The sequence below is a fragment of the Hemitrygon akajei genome, chromosome 29 (genome assembly GCF_048418815.1).
Source record: "Hemitrygon akajei chromosome 29, sHemAka1.3, whole genome shotgun sequence".
Classification (NCBI taxonomy): domain Eukaryota; kingdom Metazoa; phylum Chordata; class Chondrichthyes; order Myliobatiformes; family Dasyatidae; genus Hemitrygon; species Hemitrygon akajei.
This window is the reverse complement of record NC_133152.1, coordinates 22,481,319-22,504,027: the sequence shown is the minus strand read 5'-3', so window position 1 is coordinate 22,504,027 and position 22,709 is coordinate 22,481,319. Positions and strand designations below refer to the sequence as shown.

Here is a 22,709-nt window from a genome sequence, read left to right as displayed (position 1 = left end):
TACCGGGAGGATGGAAAAGGCCTCATTCAGGTTGTAAGAATGCAAAGGTATTCAGTCACGATAATGTTGAGAGAGCAGAACGCACTGCGAAAGATCGATGTGGAAAAAATGTATTTCAGTTCTCAGGGGACTGGTAACGGTGCTAGCGAAAGGGGCAGCTGTTCTGCTAGCACAGGCTTCCCCTGAATCAGTTTGGCTCCAGTCTATTGAAGAACTAGAATTGCACATATTAAATAGCTGGGGGGCAAGGGAGGCGTGAGAAGGTTATAGTGAGATAAAATTTAGAAAGTTGAAGAAAAAAGACAAGTTGGTTGATAGTAGAATGCAGAAGAGTGGTTATTAATAACCAGAAGATGTCAACAAGGGACAGAGAATAGAGAATAGAAATATATCTTCTCCCGGAGAGAGTTGAAAATATAAAGCAATCTTGTAGACTCCATACCTGAATGCACATCATACTCGTAACAAGATAAGGGGAGTTAATGGCACAAATAAAAATAAATGAACAGACTCTAAAAGCCCTTCTGGAAAGTAACCAAATTGTGAATTAATTTTTCTAGGAAATGGGCTAATTAGGATCCTCATCCCAATAACAAGTATATACATCATAGCTTGGAAAATCAAGAAGTAATATCAGTCTGGATGGATCAAAGATCATAAGACATAGGAGCAGAAGTAGGCCACTCAGCCCATCGAGTCTGCTACACCATTCAATCATGGGCTGATCCAATTCTTCCAGTCATCCCAACTCCCCTGCCTTCTCCCCATATCCTTTGATGTCCTGGCCAATCAAGAACCTACCTATTTCTGCCTTCAGTACACCCAATGACTTTGCCCCCAACAGGTGCTCGTGGCAATCAATTCCACAGATTTACCACCCTCTGACTAAAGTAATTTCTCCGCATCTCTGTTCTAAATGGACGTCCTTCAATCCTGAAGTCGTACTCTCTTGTCCTAGACCCCACTACCATGGGAAATAACTTTGTTAGACTTTGTAAGACTGTTCAAGTCTTTTATCATTTGGAATGTTTCTATGAGATGCCCCCTCATTCTCCTGAACTCTAGGGAATACAGCCCAAGAGCTGCCAGATGTTCCTCATGCGAGTATCCTTTCATTCCTGGAATCATTCTCATGAATTTTCTCTGAACCCTATCCAATATCAGTCTATCTTTTCTAAAATGAGGAGCCCAAAACTGCACTCAATACTCCAAGTGTGGTTTCACAAGTGCCTTATAGAGCCTCAACATCACATCCCTGCTCTTACATTCTATACCTCACAAAATGAATGCCAACGTTGCCTTCTTCACGACTGACTCAACCTGGAGGTTAACCTTTAGGGTATCCTGCACAAGGACTCTCAAGTCCCTTTGCATCTTTGCCTTTTAAATTCTCTCCCCATCTAAGTAATAGTCTGCCCGTTTATTTCTTCCACCAAAGTGCGTGACCATACACTTTTCAACATTGTATTTCATTTGGCACTTTGTTGCCTATTCCCCTAAACCTGAGAAATTACCTAGGGTTACCCCATAGCCCTCTATTTTTCTGAGCACCACCTGTTCAGGAGGACAAATTTAGCCACAAATCCATTAATCCCATAGACCAAATCATTGACATACATCATAAAAAGCAGCAGTCCCAACACCGACCCCTGTGGAACTCCACTGGTATCCGACAGCCAGCCAGAATAGGATCCCTCTATTGCCACTCTCTGTATTCTGCCAACCAGCCAATGCTCCACCCATGCTAATATCTCCCTGTAATTCCATGGGCTCTTATCTTGCTAAGCAGCTTCATGTGTGGCACGTTCTGAAAATCCAAGTACACCATCACTACTGCATCTCCTTTGTCTACCCTGCTTGTAATTTCCTCAAAAAATTGCAGTGGGTTTGTCAGGCAGGATTTTCCTTTCAGGAAACCATGCTGGCTTTGGCCTATTTTGTCATGTGACTCCAAGTACTCCACAATCTCATCCCTAACAATCGATTCCAACGATTTCCCAACCACTGACATCAAGCTAACAGGTCTATAGTTTCCTTTCTGCTGCCTCCCACCCTTCTTAAATAGTGGAGTAACATTTGTGCTCAGTTCCGGTCGCCTCACTACAGGAAGGATGTGGAAACCATAGAAAGGGTGCAGAGGAGATTTACAAGGATGTTGCCTGGATTGAGGAGCATGCCTTATGAGAATAGGTTGAGTGAACTCGGCCTTTTTTCCTTGGAGCAATGGAGGATAAGGGGTGAACTGATAGAGGTGTATAAGATGATGAGGGGCATTGATCATGTGGATAGTCAGAGGCTTTTTCCCAGGGCTGAAATGGCTAACACAAGCGGCCACAGTTTTAAGGTGCTTAGAAGTAGGTACAGAGGAGATGTCAGGGGTAAGTTTTTTTACGCAGAGAGTGGTGAGTGAGTGGAATGTGCTGCTGGCAACGGTGGTGGAGGCGGATACGATAGGGTCTTTTAAGAGACTCCTGAACAGGTGGTGCTCAGAAAAATAGAGGGCTATAAGGTAACCCTAGGTAATTTCTCAGGTAAGGACATGTTTGACACAGCTTTGTGGGCCGAAGGGCCTGTATTGTGCTGTAGGTTTTCTATGTTTCTATATGCAATTTTCCAGTCACCTGGTACAATGCCAGAATCTACCAGTTCTTGAAAGATCATTGTTAATACCTCTGCAATCTTTCCAGCTACCTCCTTCAGAACCCGAGGGTGCATTCCACCAGGTCCAGGAGATCTATCCACCCTCAGACCATTGAGCTTCCTGAGCACCTTCTCAGACGTAATTTTCACTGCACATACTTCACTTCCCTGACACTCTTGAATGTCCGGTATACTGCAAATGTCTTCCACTGTGAAGACTGATGCAAAATACACATTCAGTCCCTCTGCCATCTCTGCATCTCTCATTACAATATCTCCAGCATCATTCTCTATTGGTGCTGTATCTACCTTGACTCTCTTTTACCCTTTATATACTTAACCCCATTATATACTTGGTGCGCCGGTTAGAAAGAAACAACAAGGAACGGGTTTAACACATCATTGATTTAATCTACCGGACCCCAAAGAGATGTCATAACACAGGAGGTGGCATAAATCTGGAAACTGTAGGCCATGTAGGAAGGGTGATCAATAATTATTGTTGGTGTTTAATCTATAGTCTAGGCAGTACTAGTGGGAAGAACACACTAATTTTATGAATCAAGGCATTGAAGATTCAATGAGGGAATAGGCTATTTTAGATCTGGAAATGCACAATGTTAAAGAATTCATTAATAACATGGTTATTAATAGGACTTTAGTGAAGTGATTATAATATTGTATAATAGTACTTTAAAATAAAGTCTAAATGTGATTTAGATCATAGTACAAAGTTCAAAGTAAATTTTATTATCAAAGTATATTTATGTCACCACATACATCCTTAGATATATACTTTATTGATCCCAAAGGAAATTATAGTGTCACATAGCATTACAAGTGCACAAATATACAAATATTAGAAAAGTAAAAAATAATAAAAAATAAGTTACTTCAAACAGTCTAACAGGAGGGGCCATCACTTCCCTGGCTATAGGTTGACTCATTATAGAGCCTAATTGCTGAGGGTAAGAATTACCTCATATAGGTCTCTTTGGAGCAGCACGGTTGTCTTAGTCTATTACTAAAAGTGTTCCTCTGTTCAACCAAGGTGGTGTGCAGAGGGTGAGAAACATTGTTCAGAATTGCCAGGATCCTCTGTTCTACCACAGCCTCCAGTGTGCCCAGTTTGACTCCTATAACAGAGCCAGCCTTTCTAATCAGGTTAGTGAGCCTGTTGGGGTCACCCGTTTTGATGCCCTTGCCCCAGCACACCATCGCATAAAAGATTGTACTGGTGACAACAGACTGGTAAAACATCTGAAGGAGAGGCCTGCAAACTCCGAAGGTCCTCAGTCTCCTCAGGAAGTAGAGGCATTCTCTTGTGGGCATACTCAACAAATCTATAGAATAATAACTATAACATAATCAATGAAAGACCGCCAACTATGGTATTCAACCAAAGTGCAGATGATAACAAACTGTGCAAGTGCAAAGAGAAGAAACAATAATATAAATAAACAATAAATATTTAGAACATGAGCTGAAGAGTCCTTGAAAGTGAGTCCATTGGTTGAGGGAACATTTCAAGATGGGGCAAGTGAATTTGAGTGAACCTTTGGTTCAAGAGCCTGATGGTTGAGGGGTAATAACTGTTCCTGAACTTGGTGGTGTGAGTACTGCAGCTCTTGTACCTTCTTCCTAATGGCAGCAGCAAGAAGAGAGCATGTCCTGGGTGGTGTGGGTCCCCGATGACAAGATGCTGCTTTCCTGTGACAGCGTTTCATGTAGGTGGGGAAGGCTTTACCCATGATGGACTGGGTCATATCCACTACTTTTCATAGGAATTTCCATTCAACAGCATTGGTATTTCCATATTAGGCTGGGATGCAGCCAGTCAATTTACTCTCCATGACAAATCTATAGAAGTTTGTCAAAGTTCTAGAAATCAGGCCAAATTTCCACAAACTCCTAAGGAAGTAGAGGCACTGCCATGCTTTCTTCATAATTGCACTTACATGCTGGGCCCAGGACAGATCCTCTGAAATGATAACACCAAGGTATTTAAAGTTGCTAACCTTCTCCGTCTCTGATCCTCCAACGAGGACTGGCTTATGAACCTCTAGTTTTCTTCTAATGATGTCAATAATCAGCTCCTTGGTCTTGCTGACATTGAGTGAGAGGTTGTTGTTGTGGCACCACTCAGCCAGACTTTCAATCTCCATCCTATATGCTGATTCATCACCAGCCTACAAGAGTGTTGTCAGCAGCAAACTTGAATATGGCATTGGAGCTGTGCTTAGCCACACATCCATAAGTGTAAAGTGAGTAGAGCGGGGGACTAAGCACACAACAGTGTGGTGCGCCTGTGCTGATGGAGATCATGGAGAAGATGGTGTTGCTGTCCAGATGTTCCGGGGTTCAGTGACGAGCCAATGATATGGCATCTGTTGCTCCGGTAGGCCAATTGGAGAACAGAATCAGTCTTAAATCTAACCAAGACAAGATTGGTAAACTACATGTATCAGTAATCAAGTCAAGTCAAGTCAACTTTTATTGTCATTTCAACCATAACTGCTGGTACAGTACATAGTAAAAATGAGACAACATTTTTCAGGACCATGGTTTACATGACACAGTACAAAAAAACTAGATTGAACTACGTAATAAAAAAAAAACACAGAGGGTGAATCCTTGCAAGACATCAGGCCCTGATGGTGTACCTAGTAGGACACTGAAACCTGTTCCAACTAACTGGCAGGAGTGTTCAAGGAGATCTTCAATCTCTCACTGCTACAGTCAGAGGTTCCCACATACTTCAAAAGGGTGACAATCATACCAGTGCCCAAGAAGATCAGAGTCAGCTGCCCCAATGACTATCACCCATTTGCACTCTTATCTACTGTGATGAAGTGCTTTAAGAAGTTTATCATGGCCAGAATCAACTCCTGCCTAAGCAAGGACCTAAACCTGCTGCAATTTGCCTACTGCCACAATAGATCTACCGTGGATGCAATCTCACTGGCTCTCCACTAGGCCTTGGATCACCTGGACAATAGCAATACCTACGTGAGGCTACTGTTTATAGATTACAGCCCAGCGTTCAACACAATCACACCCTCAGTTCTAATCAAAAAGCTCCAAAACCTGCGCCTCTGTATCTCCCTCTGCAACTGGATCCTTGACTTCCTCATCGGGAGACCACAGTCAGTGCAGATTGGAAATGACATCTTCTCACTGACAGTCAACCCTAGCACCCCTCAAGGCTGCATGCAAAGCCTACCGCTCTACTCTCTCTACACCCTCAACTGTGTAGCCAGGCACAGCTCAAACTTCATTTATAAATTTGTAGATGAAACAACTATTGTTGGCAAAATTTCAGATGGCAAAGAGGCATACTGGAGTGAGATAAATCAGCTGGTTGAGCGGTATCACGGCAATAACCCTGCATTCGGCATCAGGAAGACCAAGGAATTGATTGTGGACTTCAGGAAGGAGGAGTCAAGCAAACACACACCAGTCCTCATCAAGTGATCACCATTGGAAGTGATGAGCAATTCCAAGTTCCTGGCTATCAACATCTCTGAAGAACTATTGATGCAATTACAAAGAAGACATGACAGCGGCTATATTTCACTGGGAGTTTGAAGAAATTTGGAATGTCAGCAAACGCTCTGGCAAATTTCTACATATGTACCATGGAGAGCATTCTAACTGGTTGTATCGCTGTCTGGTATGGAGGTGCCACTGTACAGGATCGGAAAAAACTGCAGATCTTTGTAAACTCAGTCAGCTCCATCATGGACACCAGCTCCCCAGGATCCAGGTCACCTTCAAAAGGTGATGCCTCAAAAATGTGGAATACATCATTAAGTATACCCATCACCCAGGACATGCCCTCTTCTCATTGCTACCATCACGGAGAAGGTGCAGGAGCCTGGAAACAAACACTCAACATTTTGGAAACAGCTGCTCCCTCTCCGCCATCAGATTTCTGAATGGACAATGAACCCAAAAACACTACTTCAATAATATTGTTTTTCTTTTTTTTGCTCTTTTGCACCACTTAGTTACATTTTTATATATAAAGTACTTCTTATAATTTATAAAATATTAATATTTATTGCATTTTACTCTGCCACAAATTTCATGAGATATAGCAGTGATACAAAACCTGATTCTGACTCTGTTCTGTGAAAGGAAAATCACATTTGACAAATCCTTTAGTTTGTTGAGGATTTAACCTGCAAAGAGGGACAAGAACAAGGGGCTGAATGGTCTTCTCCCATTTCTGCTCTAAGTGTGAATGGATCTTGCATTTGACTCTGAAGAAACGGGGAGTCAGTTATGATAAACTGATGCTCAAAGCACTTTGCCAAGGATTCCACTAGAGTTGGCTTTGCCTTCCCAAACTCACCTCTTCCAGTCCTGGAAGGTTCAGCTGAATTTTGATCTGCAGTTACCTCAATAGCATTGGTGTGATTGCTGCAAACATCAAGCTGTGGATATTTGTGTTGATAAAACACCAGGCAGTTATCGGCAATAAAAGGCAAACAAATCATAAACGAAAGAAATTCTGCAGACGCTGGAAATCCAAAGCACCACGCAGAAAATGCTGGAGGAACTCAGCAGACCAGGCAGCAACGATTAGAAATGAATAAACAGTCAACGTTTCAGGCTGAGATCCATTTTCAGGACTGGGGAAGAGGGAGGGAGGGAGGCGCCAGAATAAAAAGGTTGGGGAGGGGAAGACGGATAGCTGGAATATGATAAGTGAAGCCAGGTGGGTGGGAAAGGTAAAGGGCTAGAGATGAAGGAATTTGATAGGAGAGGAGAGTGGACTAAAGGAAAAAGGGAAGGAGGAGGTGATAGGGCAGATAGAGAAGAGGTAAGAGGCCAGAGTAGGGAATAGAAGGGGCGGGACAGAATTTTTTTACCAGAAGGAGAAATCAATATTCATGCCATCAGGTTGGAGACTACCCAAATGGAATATAAGGTGTTGCTCCTCCACCTTGAGGGTGCCATCATCTTGGCACAAGAGGGAGCCATGGAACAGGAGTGAGAATGGGAGTTAAAATGTTGGGACACCGGGAACTTCCGCTTTTGGCAGATGGAGCGGAGGTGGTCCCCCAATTTACAATGGGTCTCATCAATATGGAGGAGGCCCCAGAAGATTCACAGGTTAAGTGTTGCCTTACCTGAAAGGACCGTTTGGGGCCCTGAATGGCGGTGAATCCTCAGGAGTAGCATTTTAGCCTCTTGCCAAAGTACCAGGAGAGAGATTAGCAGGAGGAACGAATGGACAAGGGAATAGCAGAGGGAGTGATCACTGCGGAAAGTGGAGAATTGGGGGTTGGGAGTGGTTAACGTGATTGGCGGTAAGATCCCACCAGCTTACACAGACACTAACCATAGGATCTGTGATTATTTACAGTGTGAACTGTAAGTAAAACTATCTCATTTGAAGGTTCATATAAGGTTTTCTAAGGAGATTGATATATTTAAAGAACTTACAATTATGGAAGTGCTATAAAAGTGTAATGCTCTCTCTGAGTTGGACCCTTAAAATAAGAATCATCTTTGAAAATTGATTGTACACAGGACACAAAGTTTAAATTCTGGGAGTTTATCCAAAAGTATACTAACATCTGGAAAATGTAATGCTAATAAAGAACAAGTGATGCTTGTGATATGTAATTACTACTGTAATGCAGGAGTTGTAGCCAATTTAAACCCACAGCAAACCTGTGCAAAGTATGGTGTGATAGTGACAGTGTTAGAGTAAGGGTAAGTGGGAGATCACAGTGGTTAGGGTGTGAAGGTCTCAGGGATCACTGTACACTTCAATATAATACCAAAGGATTTCTTTTTAACTTACCTAAGAGGGTTTAACATTGCAACTTTGCCAGTTAGAGAGTTCTTCTTTAATTCTTCACTTGAACGTCACCCTAGAGCTTTGTGACAAGAATCCGGAACTGAACTTGAACTCAATGGCACGAGGTACAGCTGATAGACTCCATTCTGTGCAATAGAACAACCTCGACGATCCCAGATCGAAGACAGCCCTGGAGATGTTAACTTTCTTCCTTCAGAACAAGATCTATAAACCACAAGCCATCGGGAAGATGGTGCAGATGCTTCAGGACTCACACCGCCAGGTTCAGAAACAGTTATTATGCCTCAACCATCAGGCTCTTGAACTAAAGAGGGTAATTTCACTCAATTTCACTTACCCCATCATTGAAATGTTCCCACTCATTTTCCAGGACTCTTCATCTCATATTCTCAAAATCTATTATAATTTATTTATTATTTTTTTTTCTTTTTGTATTTGCATAGCAGTCTTTTGCACAACAGTTGAACACCCATTTGGTGCAGTCCATTGATTCTATTACGATTACTATTCTATTATGGATTTATTGAGTATGCCTGCAATAAAATGAATCTCAGGGTCGTATATAGTGACCTTTACGTACTTTGAACTTTGAAGCAGTAGATTCTGTTATTCTCCATCAGATAAACATGACACCATCAACATGTGGACCACAAAAGTGCAGGCAATATCCATCTTTAACAGTTAAAAATCTAACTGTCAGCTCTTTGTATTCAGTGATGTGACCATCCCTGAGCCCTCGCCATTAGCATCTTGAGAGGACCTACTGCCCTGAAGTTCAACTGGACAAGCCACACGGCTGCCAGAGTGGGACAGAGACTCATCTTCCTGATGTCCCAAGGCCATTCAACCGTCTACAAGACAGGAGTGTAACGGGATTAGTTTCGACTTGCAGCATGAGCAACTCTCAATAAGATTGCCACGACCCAGGACAAAGCCACCCATTTGACTGGCCCCCAAGCAGCCACTCCAAGCATTCATTCCCCACACCACCGGTACACCGTGGCTGCAGTGAGCACCATCTGCAAAATGCACTGTAACTAGATAGATAGATACTTTATTCATCCCCATGGGAAAATTCAATATTTTTCCAATGTCCCATACACTTATTGTAGCAAAACTAATTACATACACTACTTAACTCAATATAAATATGCATCTAAAATCACCCTCTCAAAAAGCATTAATAAATAGCTTTTAAAAAGTTCTTAAATAGTTTACTAAGAAATACATTGAATGGTAACTTAAGCTCAGTCCTGACCCCGGCACTTTAACATATCCTACCCCTGGCGTTTGAATTGTAAAGCCGAATGGCATTGGGGAGTATTGACCTCTTCATCCTGTCTGAGGAGCATTGTATCGATAGTAACCTGTCGCTGAAACTGCTTCTCTGTCTCTGGATGGTGCTATGTAGAGGATGATCAGGGTTTTCCATGATTGACCGTAGCCTACTCAGCGCCCTTTGCTCTGCTACCGATGTCATACTCTCCAGTTCTGTGCCCACGACAGAGCCCGCTTTCCTTACCAGCTCGCCCAGCTGACCCTAACAGGACCTCTCAAACCAGGGATGCCTTCCATCTCCACACGCAGCTTCCCTCCAAAGCCCAGAGAATCCTTCTTGAAAAGAAATCACTGCATCTACGTACCCATCAGCTCCGCAGGATTGCCACCACCCAGACCCCTGCAGCGCCTCAAGAAGGCGGCTCACCACTACTTTAACAAGTCTGGTTTGGGCAGGGCGCTAAATGACGTCCTCATCTTCGACACATCCAACTCCAAAGTGAGTTTTTAGAAAAGCGTCAGTAAAACAGTGTAAGAATTCCGCCTGTGCTTACCTTTGAAAAGTTTGACCACTGTGCAGTCCATCGCAAAACTAATAAGAGCCATCAACACTCCAAGGATGAAGAGAAAATACCAGTCGTCTCCCACCCGGAAGAGCTGACGTTTGACAAAAGTCAAAATTACTGCAAGACAGATCATGAAGCGTGGAAAGTTTTCATTATAATGTATATGTTAGCTGTCATTACAGAGACTGATCACATATACACAGGTTTCATAGCAATCATTTTAGGGTCCCAATCAGACTGCACAATTTTGTTGGAGAGCAACTTCCATCATCTGCATTAATCTTGGAAATTAGGAAGTTTCTGACTGGTTTCCATTCTCTTACTAAACCTTTGTGACATTGAGACTCAAGGGTATTCAAAGATGCAAAAGAGCACCAAGTCACTCTAGTTATGTATTCGTTACTCACCAAACAAGTAAGGCCTCGTCCATTCAAGTGTAACTTTTAACAGAATATTCAATTTCTACCAAATGACTTCACTGTTCCGAATACTTAATGTTTATGGTCTCACTCCTTCAAATTTTATTCATTGTTGGAAATTTGAAGAAAACTAAAATAGTACCTTGTATTTTATATCTCTTTTACCTCTCTCTTGGTCACAGACCTTAGTCATCTTGGCTTTATTTTATTACCTGGACATGATTTTAGATAAATTAAGTATTCAAATTTCCATATTCCTCAGAAATGTCTCCCGTAGAGGGTGCCGTGCTCCCATGGCTCTCTCATGACCACAAGGTTTGATTCAATAACCCCTGATAAGATGCTGGGCATGTGAAATGTGATGAATGCTCAGCTCGTTTCGTTCGAGTCAGAGGATTGCACAGCACAGAAATCGGCCGTTCAGCCCATCCACATGACTTTTGTGCACATCTGCATTAAGACTATTTGCCCTGTATCCTTCTCTGCCTTGCCTAGTCCGTCTAAATGACTCTTAAATATAGTAACTACATCTGATCCTCCACCTCCTGCAGCATGATGTTTCTAATCCACTCTCTGTGTAACTGACCTACCCCTAAGACCCCTCTTTAAACCTCCTACCCCTCACATGAAAGTGCTGCCCTCTTTTACAGCAAGCCCGAGCCATTCTATTTGCTCACGACACAAAGCTGCCTGACAGTTCTCTTAATGAAAGTAAATGAACCCTGAAACATGAAAACTTTAAATTTGACCCCTAGTCTATCCCGAGCTTACTTCTGTAGGGAACACAGCTGTTGGCTTCTCCACCACTGAAAGAAGTAGATAAAGAGAGGGGTGCAGGTGATGGATGGTGGGAAAGGGGAGAACCACTATTTAGTAACCCCTTATATTAAAACTGAAGGAATATCAATATTAGAGCAGTTAAATACACTTTTGTTCCTCTTTACAGGTGAGTGTTTGCATGGGTCCTAAGAGGCTGATCAATGCTCAAGGGGTTGGAACATCCATGTTACAGAGAAAGGTTGAACAAGTTAGGTCTTTATTCTTTGGAGCGTAGAAGGTTGAGGGGGGACTTGATAGAGGTGTTTAAAATTATGTGGGGGATAGACAGAGTTGACATGGATAGGCTTTTTCCATTGAGAGTAGGGGAGATTCAAACAAGAGGACATGAGTTGACAGTTAAGGGGCAAAAGTTTAGGGGTAACACGAGGGGGAACTTCTTTACTCAGAGAGTGGTAGCTGTGTGGAACGAGCTTCCAGTAGAAGTGGTAGAGGCAGGTTTGATTTTGTCATTTAAAAAAAAATTGGATAGGTATATGGACAGGAAAGGAATGGAGGGTTATGGGCTGAGTGCAGGTCGGTGGGACTAGGTGAGAGTAAGCGTTCGGCACAGACTAGAAGGGCCGAGATGGCCTGTTTCCATGCTGTAATTGTTATATGGTTATAAATTGATACCTTCAGGAATATGCATACCTCATTAAGTACCAAACTTTGCAGTCATAAACATATCTTCCACCTTACAGCAAAAGACAACTGGAGGGGATGTTTGCCTTTGGAGAGATGATCAGTCACTGATAACCAAAGAAGTAGAGAAGCACAGGATTGTTACAGCATGGAGGCAGGTTAAATGTCCTGTCAAGTCTGCACCATTTTTTAATTCATTTGTCAAGCTCCTTCAATCTCTGCCACCAATCTTTCTTCACCTCTCTGCCAATGGGAAGAGATTTTCCTCAAATTGTTCTGTTCATGTGTTTCATGGTGTTAAATTTTTCTACCACATCTGTTTCGACTGGATGGAAGTATTGTTGTTCCATGTTGTTCCACTTTTCTGTTCTAATGAGAATAGTCTCGGGGTTAGCCACTTAAATTGCCCCTTCCCTATAATCATTTTGATAAAATCCTTCTGCAGCATCTCTAAATCTTTCACGTCTTTCCTAAAGTGTAACACCCAGAACTATGCATGATACTGTGCTTGTAAGTAAACCATTTTTCAATAAAGGTTTATCATGGCTTCCTGTGCTCTATGCATCTATTTATAAAACCCACAACATCATATAAAATACCTTTGTAACTACTTTCTCAATAAAATATGCATAGATCCCCTCAGATCTCTATCCTCTTGTACCTTTTTAGAACTGTTCCCTCCAGTTTATACCTTCTTTTCATTCTTCCTATCAAAGTATAACAATTCACATTTCTGAGCATTACATTTCATCTTCCATTCATCCACCCATTTCACCTATCTGTCTCTATCTCCCTGAAGTCTATTACTATCGCCCCCACAGTTTACTACACCTCAACGTTTCACATCTTCTACAGATTTGTAAATTGTGTCCTGTATTTCCAAGTCCAAGTTATTAGCATACTGTATGCACACAGGTTCACCTGCATATCTGCTCGTTAGATAGATAGATAGATAGATAGATACTTTATTCATCCCCATGGGGAAATTCAACTTTTTTCCAATGTCCCATACACTTGTTGTAGCAAAACTAATTACATACAATACTTAACTCAGTAAAAAAAAATATGATATGCATCTAAATCACCATCTCAAAAAGCATTAATAATAGCTTTAAAAAGTTCTTAAGTCCTGGCGGTAGAATTGTAGAGCCTAATGGCAATAATGCAAATAATGCAAATAATGCAAATATCTTATCAGCTAATCATATGGTAGCAATTCAATACAGTAAAGCATGCAAACACGGTCATGAGGATCAGTTGCTGTTCAGACCAAACATCAGAAATACTGTTCTGAAATAGGCTTTGACTATGGAATGAATCTCCCGGAACTTCCACGCACAACAGTCTCTGGGGTTTATAGAGGACGGTGCGGGAAACAAAGAGCATCCGGTGAGCGGCAGTCCTGTGGGCGTAAACACCTCGTTAATGAGAGAGGTCAGAGGAGAATGGACAGACTGGTACAAGCTGACACCAAGGCAACGGTAACTCAAAATAACCACAAGTTACATCGGTGGTGTGCAGAAAGCATCTCTGAGCGCACGACGCGTTGAACCTGGAAGTGGATGGGCTACAGCCGCAGAAGACCGTGAACACACACTCAGCAGCTGCTTTATTAGGAACAAGAGGAACAGACCTCCATTGGACTCCTCCCTCCATAAGAAAAACATTATTTCACTGCTCTCTGTTTCGTGATAATAAGCCTAATTTTCAATACAACCACTCCAGTCCTTTCTGTGCTCTTCATTTTAGCTGATAAGTGGCACCTTATCAAATGTCCATTGGAAGTCCATGTATACAATCTCAAGTGCATTTCCCTAATTGGCACACTGCTATCTCATCAAACACCTCTATTAAACTGCTTGGGGACTATTTACCTTTAACAAGTCCTTGCAGCCTTTCTTTAATCAATCAACAGTTGTCCAAGCGGTTGCTAATTCTGTCCTTGATTTTATTCCTAGAACTTTACCCACTACCAAGGTCAAAAGGACTGGTCTGTAGCCATTGTGTTCAACCCTAAACCTCGAACGCATTCTCTGTGGTTGAGGGAATTATATGGGCAGAGGTAATTACAACCAGGGCCAATTCTTGTGTGACCTTTAGCATTGGTAATGAAGGACAAATACCTCCTCAGTATTTTACTTCGCAATTTGTGTCTTGTAAAGAAATGCTCCAAGTTTCCGATCAAACCTCCAGCATTAACATAGCATCTTTCTGGGATATGTGGGAATTCCTTCCAATTCCCACCTTAAAAATGGGAACCAGTACTTTTCCCTACCGTAACCCCAAAAGAATTGAAAACTGCTCCCAAACACCTCAAGCTACCGTGTAGACAATTAAAAGTTTGATCTATTATGTTTTTAAAATAAAAAAAAGAGGGGAATTAAAAGTTGCAAGCAGAAACAACAGGGAAACCGCCCAATGCTGAAATACTGTGTCCCGTGCATCGCAGTCATGGAAATGTTATCTAAGGAATGTAACTAGTCACAGTTCAGTAACGTAGCCTCTAATATTAGATCTGCATCCTGCAGTCTTAGTTGAATTGTATTTAATGTCTGTTAGCATTTCACTTCATTTGCTTGGAAGTTTAATTCTCCTCACTCACCTCCTTCAGGCAGTAATGTACTTTGGCTTGAAGCCTTGGTATGTGAAATACACAGAGGTTGTTAAAAGGAATAGACTATTCAGCCGACACTGTTACAACGAGACAAATCTAATCACAAAACAACTTCTCTCCAATCCTCCTTTTTCATATGGACTCTAAAACTGAAAATAATTCAGAAGAGGGTTTCTCTGTAGACGTCAGGTAATTCCGCATTGATAATCAGCCGACCTGGTTACACTCTCAGCACCTGGGAGTCACAGTTTCTAGTTTGGCTTCGTGTCCCAAAGGACACATCATGGAAATACAACCAATTACCCTGCGTAACACCCTGCTGCCGCTCAGCACACATGTACCCCCCAACCGAAAGCCCTCCCGCTCCCACCCCCCCATCCCACTCCCCGGTTCACACACTCTCATCCTACACTGGTCACCTTTTATCTTTCATCGCTGCTGTTTCACCTGCTTGTTTTATTATAATAGTACCAGTAACGTTACACTGTCTTACATAACCTCTATGTTGACCTGTTAAGCTGCAGGCCAATTAGGGGCTTCTGCTAATATCGTTCTGCGGACCGATACTGTGTGTGCTGGATCGTAACTGTATTGGGTGTGTGTGGCTACGTGTACTGTGTTATGCACCTTATTCCCAGAGGAACGGTGTTTTGTTCAGCTCTATACATGGCTATGGCTGAGCGACAATAAACTTCAACTTGAAAATAATATGTAGAAGGTATCAAAACTAAAGCCTCATTTAAAGAGGAAGGCTTTAAAGAGAATTTTAAAGGAAAGCGAGATAGGAACATTGAGGAAGGAAATTCTAAGGCCCAGTTAGCTGAAGTTCCTCCCGTTATTGCCAGTGGGGGGAACAAAAATTGGAAAACTTGAAAAGTCACCTGATATTTTTTGTCCATCAGACCACTTCTGCCATGGCCACTGATGCACCATCAATAACTCACGCTGAGACTTAGGAAGCGAGATATCGGCTTTTATTGACTGGAAGAATAAACAGCACTACATCCTGGGGAAAATGAGGGAGAGCAGCAGCCCACAGTCGCCTTTATACAGGGGTCTGTGGGAGGAGCCACAGGAGCAGTCAGACAGGTATATCTAGTTCACCACAGCCACAAATATTTAACGCCTACTTAACATGCTGCATAGGGCTAGCGGCACCCAGCCTGCCTCACCAGTTGACTGAATCCAGTCGCCACTATTCTCTGAGAATGGTTTTGCAGAAGCTTAATCCTATTTCTCCGTACGACCCCTACACATTTACATAGCTGCAGTGACTTTTTATGCATCAGGATTAGTTCACCGTGCAGGGAAAGTAAATCTGTGGGTTCTACAAACACAATGCGTGGTTTCGAGCAGAGTGCTGCACCAATATGGTGCAGTATTTACTGAGAATGGATTTCAGTGAGTAAGGGCCGGCCGGTGGCACAATGGCATCAGCGCCAGACTCCGGAGCGAAGGATCCGGAGTTCGAATCCAAGTTGGGCCATCCTTGAGCACGCTCTCCATCCGTGCCGGGTTGAGCGTCAAGCTAGCCACTCGGACTCGTGGAAAAAAAGACAAGGGTCAAGTCAGGAACGTTCATATCGTGACCCGGTTAATCCGAAAGGAGACCAATCCTGACACCACGCGCCAGACAAGAACGGATGACCGTCTGGTGCGACACGTTAACAAAAAGTTAGCGTGAATGCGATATGATCAACAGTGCAGCCTTATATCCGAGTAATTAAATAAACAAATTTTGTTTGGTAAGTATATTAAAATGAATTGTAGGTCCGGCAGGGTTTTTCTGTGCAGTGGGAACGGTGGTGATCTATGAAGAGCACATCAGCAGATGGAGAAACTTTGGCTCAAAGTTGATGGACTGAAGTTTGCGATTCAGACTCTGCTGTGAAGAAGGGAGGGGCAAAGTGACCTGGATACTTCATTCCAAAGAGCATCGTAGAAGAAGTCACTCAAGAGGCGGGTGGAGTTTGTTAGGTGTGTTCAGGAAGATTTCCTGACACAATATGTAGATAATCCAACTAGAGGAGAGGCTGTACTTGATCTCGTATTGGGAAATGAATCTGGTCAGGTGTCGGATCTCCTGGTGGGAGAGCATCTTGGAGGTAGTGACCACAACTCTATCTCCTTCACCATAGTGCTGGAGAGGGATAGGAGCAGACAATTTGGGAAAACATTTAATTGGGGTAGGGGGAAATATGATGCTACTAGGCAGGATCCTGGAAGCATAAATTGGGAGCAGATGTTCTCAGGGAAATGCATGGCAGAAATGTGGCAAATGTTCAGGGAACATTTGCATGGAGTTCTACATAGGCATGTTCCACTGAGGCAGGGGAAGGATTGTGGAGTTGGAGCCATGGTGTACAAAGGTTAGAAAATCTGGGTAAGAAAAAACGAAAAGCTTACAAAAGGTTCAAGAAACTAGGTACTGTTAGAGCTCTAGAAAATTATAAGGTCGCTAGGAAGGAACTTAAGAATGGAATTAGGAGAGCCAGAAGGGGCCATGAGAAGGCCTTGGTGAGCAGGATTAAGGAAAACCCCAAGGCGTTCTACAAGTATGTGAAGAGCAAGAGGATGAATCGTGTGAGAAAAGGACCAATCAGGTGCGATAGTAGAAATGAGTGCATGGCGGAGGAGGTAGTGGAGGTACTTTGCTTCAGTATTCACCAGGGAAAAAGACCTTGGCAATTGTGGGGATGACTTACAGCGGACTGAAACGCTTGAGCATATAGACATTAAGAAAGAGGATGTGCTGGAGCTTTTGCAAAGCATCAAGTTAGATAAGTTACCAGAACCAGATGAGATATACACCAGGCTACCGTGGGAAGCGAGGAAGGAGATTGCTGAGCCTCTTGCGATGATCTTTGTGTCATCAATAGGGACGGGAGAAGTACCGGAGGATTGGAGGGTTGCAAGTGCTGTTCTCTTGTTCAAGAGAGGGAGTAGAGATAACCCAGGAAAATATAGACCAGTGAGTCTGACTTCAGTGGTGGGCAAATTGTTGGAGAAGTTCCTGAAAGGCGGGATTTATGAGCATTTGGAGAGACATAATCTTATTAGGGATAGTCAGCATGGCTTTGTCAAGGGCTGGTTGTGCCTTACGAGCCTGATTGAATTCTTTGAGGAAGTAACAAAACACATTGATGAAGGTAGAGCAGTGGATGTAGTGTATATGGATTTCAGTAAGGCATTTAATAAGGTTCCCCATGCAAGGCTCATTCAGAAAGTAAGGAGGCATGGGATCCGAGGAGACCTTGTTTTGTGGATCCAGAATTGGCTTGCCAACAGAAGGCAAAGTGTGGTTGTAGAAGGTTCATATTCTGCATAGAGGACTTTGACCAGAGGTGTGCCTCAGAGATCTGTTCTGGGGCACCTCCTCTCTGTGATTTTTATAAATGACCTGGATGAAGAAGTAGAAGGGTGGGTTAGTAAGTTTGCTGATGACACAAAGGTTGGGGGCGTTGTCGATAGTCGGAGGGTTGTCAGAGGTTACAGTGGGACATCAATAGGATGCAGAACTGGGCTGAGAAGTGGCAGATGGGCAAGCCCAAATAAGTGTGAAGTGGTTCATCTTGGTAGGTCAAATCTGAAGACAGAATGTAATATTAACGTTAAGACTCTTGGCAGTGTGGAGGATCTGAGAGATCTTGGTGTCCGTGTCGATAGAACAATCAAAGCTGTTGTGCAGGTTGACAGTGTTGTTAAGAAGGTGTATCAACTGTGGGATTGAGTTCAAGAGCCATGAGGTAATGTTACAGCTATATAGGACCCCACTGGAGTACTGTGTTCAGTTCACTACAGGAAGGATGTGGATACTACAGAGAGGGTGCAGAGGAAATTTACAAGGATGTTGCCTGGATTGGAGGGTGTACCTTATGAGAATAGGTTGAGTGAACTTGGCCTTTTCTCCTTGGAGCAACGGAGGATGAGAGGTGACCTGATAGAGGCGTATAAGATGATGAGGGGCATTGGTCGTGTGGATAGTCAGAGGCTTTTTCCCGGGGATGAAATGGCTAACACAAGGGGGCACAGTTTTAAGGTGCTTGGAAATAGGTATTGAGGGGATGTCAGGGGTAGGTTTTTCACACAGAGTGGTGGGTGCAGGGAATGCACTGCCGGTGGTGGTGGAAGCAGATACAACAGGGTCTTTAAAGAGCCTCTTAGATTGGTAGATGGAACCCGGAAAACTCGAGGGCTATGCACTCAGGAAACTCTGGGCAGTTTCTAGAGTAGGTCACATGGTCAGCACAACATTTTGGGCTGAAGGGCCTGTAATGTGCTGCAGATTTCTAGTACTGCTGCTGCAAAGACAACAAATTTCACGACATATGCCGGTGATATTAAACTTGATTCTGATTCTGAACAAGGACAGCACAGAGAAATTAAACAAACATCTGCACGCAGGGAATCTCCCAGAAATTATGGAGAACTCCAGACCAGGAGTCGATGAGAAGATGAAAGCAGAATTAATCAAAGCAAGTATTGGAGAAACTAATAGGACTGAACACCAATAAATCTTCAGGACCTGAAAAACTTCATCCCAAGGTTTGGAAAAAGAGGCAGCCATGGAAACAATGTCTCCCACAGACCTGAAGGTAGTAAATGCAATGCCACTGTTAGATGGAGTGTATTTGATAAAGAGCTGCACAAGAGGATTAAGACAAAAGTAAGCCCACAGGAATGACGGGAATAGTTTGGTATGGATTAAGGTCTGGTTAATGGAGAGTAACCAGAGAACTGATTATACTGGGGCTGGGAGATATTAACTAGTGTAGTATTGAAGTGACCAGCGTTGGATCCTGGCTTTTCATATCTATGTATGATGGAACCAAGTCTAACATACCCAGATTTGCTGATGATTTAAAGTTGGTGCCATTATGGGTTGTGCTTAACAAAGGCATCCTGGGGTCTAATTATATAGGGGCTTGGTGAGGCAACGTCTGAAATACTATATGCGCTCGAGTCTCTCTTCCTAAGGAAGGATGTACTAGAGATAGGGGTGGCAAGCTGAAACAGTTTCTTCCCAGGTTGTGAACCTTGGGCAGGAGATGGAAGTGGGCTGTCTGCAATCGAAGGCAAATCTCCCGAGAAAATGTAGTCAAATGACTATTTGAGAGAGGCATTGCCTTATTGAATGGTGAAACAGTCATGAGGGGTCAAATGGTCTATATTGTAATTAAACCAAGGTGATTAATATACGATTTTTATTTCCATGTAACTATCCTGATACACTGAAATTAAAATTTAATTAATCCTTTAGTTCCTTTCTATATTACAAAACATTGCATTCTCCCAATGCTTCAATTCAACCTAATAGTCAATCAGTTTATGATACTCCTGGTGTCACCCTGTTAAAACTTATTCAACCTACAGAAGGCTTTGCAGTTTGGGAGAACACTGAACACAGCAAGCTGCTGGAAATGTGAATATTTACTCAGACTGACAAAACAAATTAATAATTAAAATAATTAATATAAATAATAATAATTAAAGAAATTGAAACAATTACCATTCACCGGTAAAAATCGTGACATTACTAGCATCATTATGACAACAGAACTTCAATTCAGAGCTGAACAAATATTTATGAAACCATAAATCATTGTTATAGATTGTTAAAATTCAAAGACGTCTTATGGCAGACTTGATATTTTCACAGGCAACATCACTGACGGATACTTGATTGCTGAGCAGATTCTTCGGGTTTAACGGCCTCTCACATTAAACAAGTAAAAAATACTGAAAAAGTTACTCTTCTGGGAAGCCAGGATTTGTGCATATATTTTGTATTTAACGATCTTATTCAACGCTTAAGATGTCTGTATGCTACATGCTGAAACAGATAGAACTACTTTTAAAACTGCAAGTTTATTCAGCAGGTTAATCTTATTTACCTGTTAGACGGTGCCTTGTCTTTGGACAGGGTCTCTGTGGCTTTTGCTGCAGAGGAGAATTTTCTTCTGCTCCTGGGCTGGAAGCTATCTCTCCTCCCCATTCTTCATCCATTGCACACATAAGACTTTTAAACATTTCTGTATCATTTATACCCCCACCTACCACTGATCCTAACCAGCTTCAGCCCCAACATACAGGCGTGTATGCACACACACACACACACAGAGGCATATACACAGGTATACACACACAAGCATTCCTTTGCTAACAGTCTCCTGCCTGGTACACCTGGTTTAAACGATGAAAATGCCTGCCCACCCCTCAAGCCCAAAACCACACCTCCCACAGAGAACACAAAACATTTACAGTCATAACCTGCCCTTGTACGTTCCTTGGAACAGCCAAAGACTTTTCAAAAAATAAAACGGCGGAAGAAGCCCAGTGTGTAGACAAACCTCCACTGATCACATGAATGTCTATTCCCCGTTAGAATGACGTCATTATTAAATATTAACGCATTGCTTCTTCGGGCAATTTGTGGCCTTCGTTGAAATTAGAATCTCATGTGATATTTTGCACATTTCTTCCTAAAGTACTCATAAAGAAACATAGGAGCTGGAGCAGACCAGTCAGAGCTTCGAAGCTGATTCATTCAATCATGATGGACTTGTAGATTTACCATTTACCTGTCTTTGATACCCTTGCTGATCAATGGAAGGTCCTGTCAGCTAATCTGAATGAATTTTTCAAGGAAGTGACGAGGTTGATGTGGTTGACTGGGAACTTGATAAGGTCTCACATGGGAAAATGGTCCAAAAGGTAAGAGGCCTAGTGATCCAGGGCTTGGATACTACTACACATAGATCTGAGAGATTCTGCATGTCCCTGATTCTACATCCTGGGTTGCAGCTAGCCTCCTTCCCCTCCCACCACCTTCCTATTCTGGTGACTTCCCCCTTCCATTTCAGTCCTGATGAAGGGTCTCGGCCCAAAACATCAACTGTTTATACTCTTTTCCATAGATGCTGCCTGACCTGCTGAGCTCCTCCAGCATCTTGTGTGCGTTGCTCTGGACTTCCAGCATCTGCAGACTTCCTCGTGTTTGCGATTTGCTTCTCCTAAGCAACGTGCCTGATTTCCAGCAATAACTTACTTGTGCCATTCCACTTTCTCGCCAGATGGTCGCCAAGGAAGGAACATGAATTAGTCAACCGAAAATGGAGAAGAATTGAATGCAACCACCATCAGTAGAGTTGATATGCCACACCTCCAATGACCCAGGTTCAGTCCTGACCTCGGGTGCTGTTTGTACGAGACTGTACGTTCTCCCTGTGAGCAAATGGGTTTTCCCTGTTTGCTCCAGTTTCCTTCTACGTTCTAAAGACCTGCATGTTTATAGGTTAATTGGCACTGGGAATTGCCCCAGGGAGTGGTAGAATCTGTCGGGAATATGGGAATAATGAAATAGAATTAGTGAAGGATTAAAACAGCTGTATACTTATTTTTGTGCATTAAGAGTCTATGACTCAATGATTTACATTGCTTTAGGATGACGGACTAGGAAATGCAAGATTAGCCGTTTCCGCTGTAATTGGACAAGGACAGGAAATTTAGATGACAAAATACTGTAATAATTTCATCATAGTGCAGCAAGTACTTAATGAGATAGCTTTATAGGGACCAAATTTCATGACCAAATCTGCACAGAAGCATTCAGGAAGTAATGAGTCAAGGGACCCATAGAAACCTGACTGACAGATTGGGAATTGGTTTGCCCGCAGAAAGCAGAGGGTGGTGGCAGAGAGAGAGTCTGTGACTGGTGGTGTTCTGCAGGGATCTGTTCTGGGACCCCTGTTCTTAGTGATTTTTATAAATGACTTGAATGAGGAAGGTGGAAAGGTAGGTTAGTAAATTTTCAGATGATACAAAGACTGGTTCCTTAACGTTGTTATAGCTGGGGTGGTAATGAGGACCAGCTCCCACCAGCTATTAAATACTCC

At 42.7% G+C, this 22,709-nt stretch overlaps 1 protein-coding gene across 10 annotated transcripts in view; it reads right to left on the bottom strand.

The window, feature by feature from the left end:
- clcnk (chloride channel K) overlaps positions 1 to 21,131 on the bottom strand; it is a 65,049-nt gene extending 43,918 nt beyond the window's left edge. For 3 of the 10 annotated variants that reach the window (XM_073031841.1, XM_073031840.1, XM_073031849.1), the window contains exons 1-2: positions 20,709 to 21,129; positions 10,309 to 10,437 (exon numbers count right to left, since the gene is read on the bottom strand). In XM_073031841.1, the coding sequence (XP_072887942.1) occupies positions 10,309 to 10,437; positions 20,709 to 20,844 (265 nt within the window). In that variant the 5' untranslated portion in view covers positions 20,845 to 21,129. Of the gene's footprint in view, positions 1 to 10,308; positions 10,438 to 15,695; positions 15,830 to 20,708 lie in introns of those variants that run through there. The other 7 variants (XM_073031846.1, XM_073031845.1, XM_073031842.1 and 4 more) reach the window with 6 other exon arrangements.
- Positions 21,132 to 22,709: the final 1,578 nt, after the last annotated feature.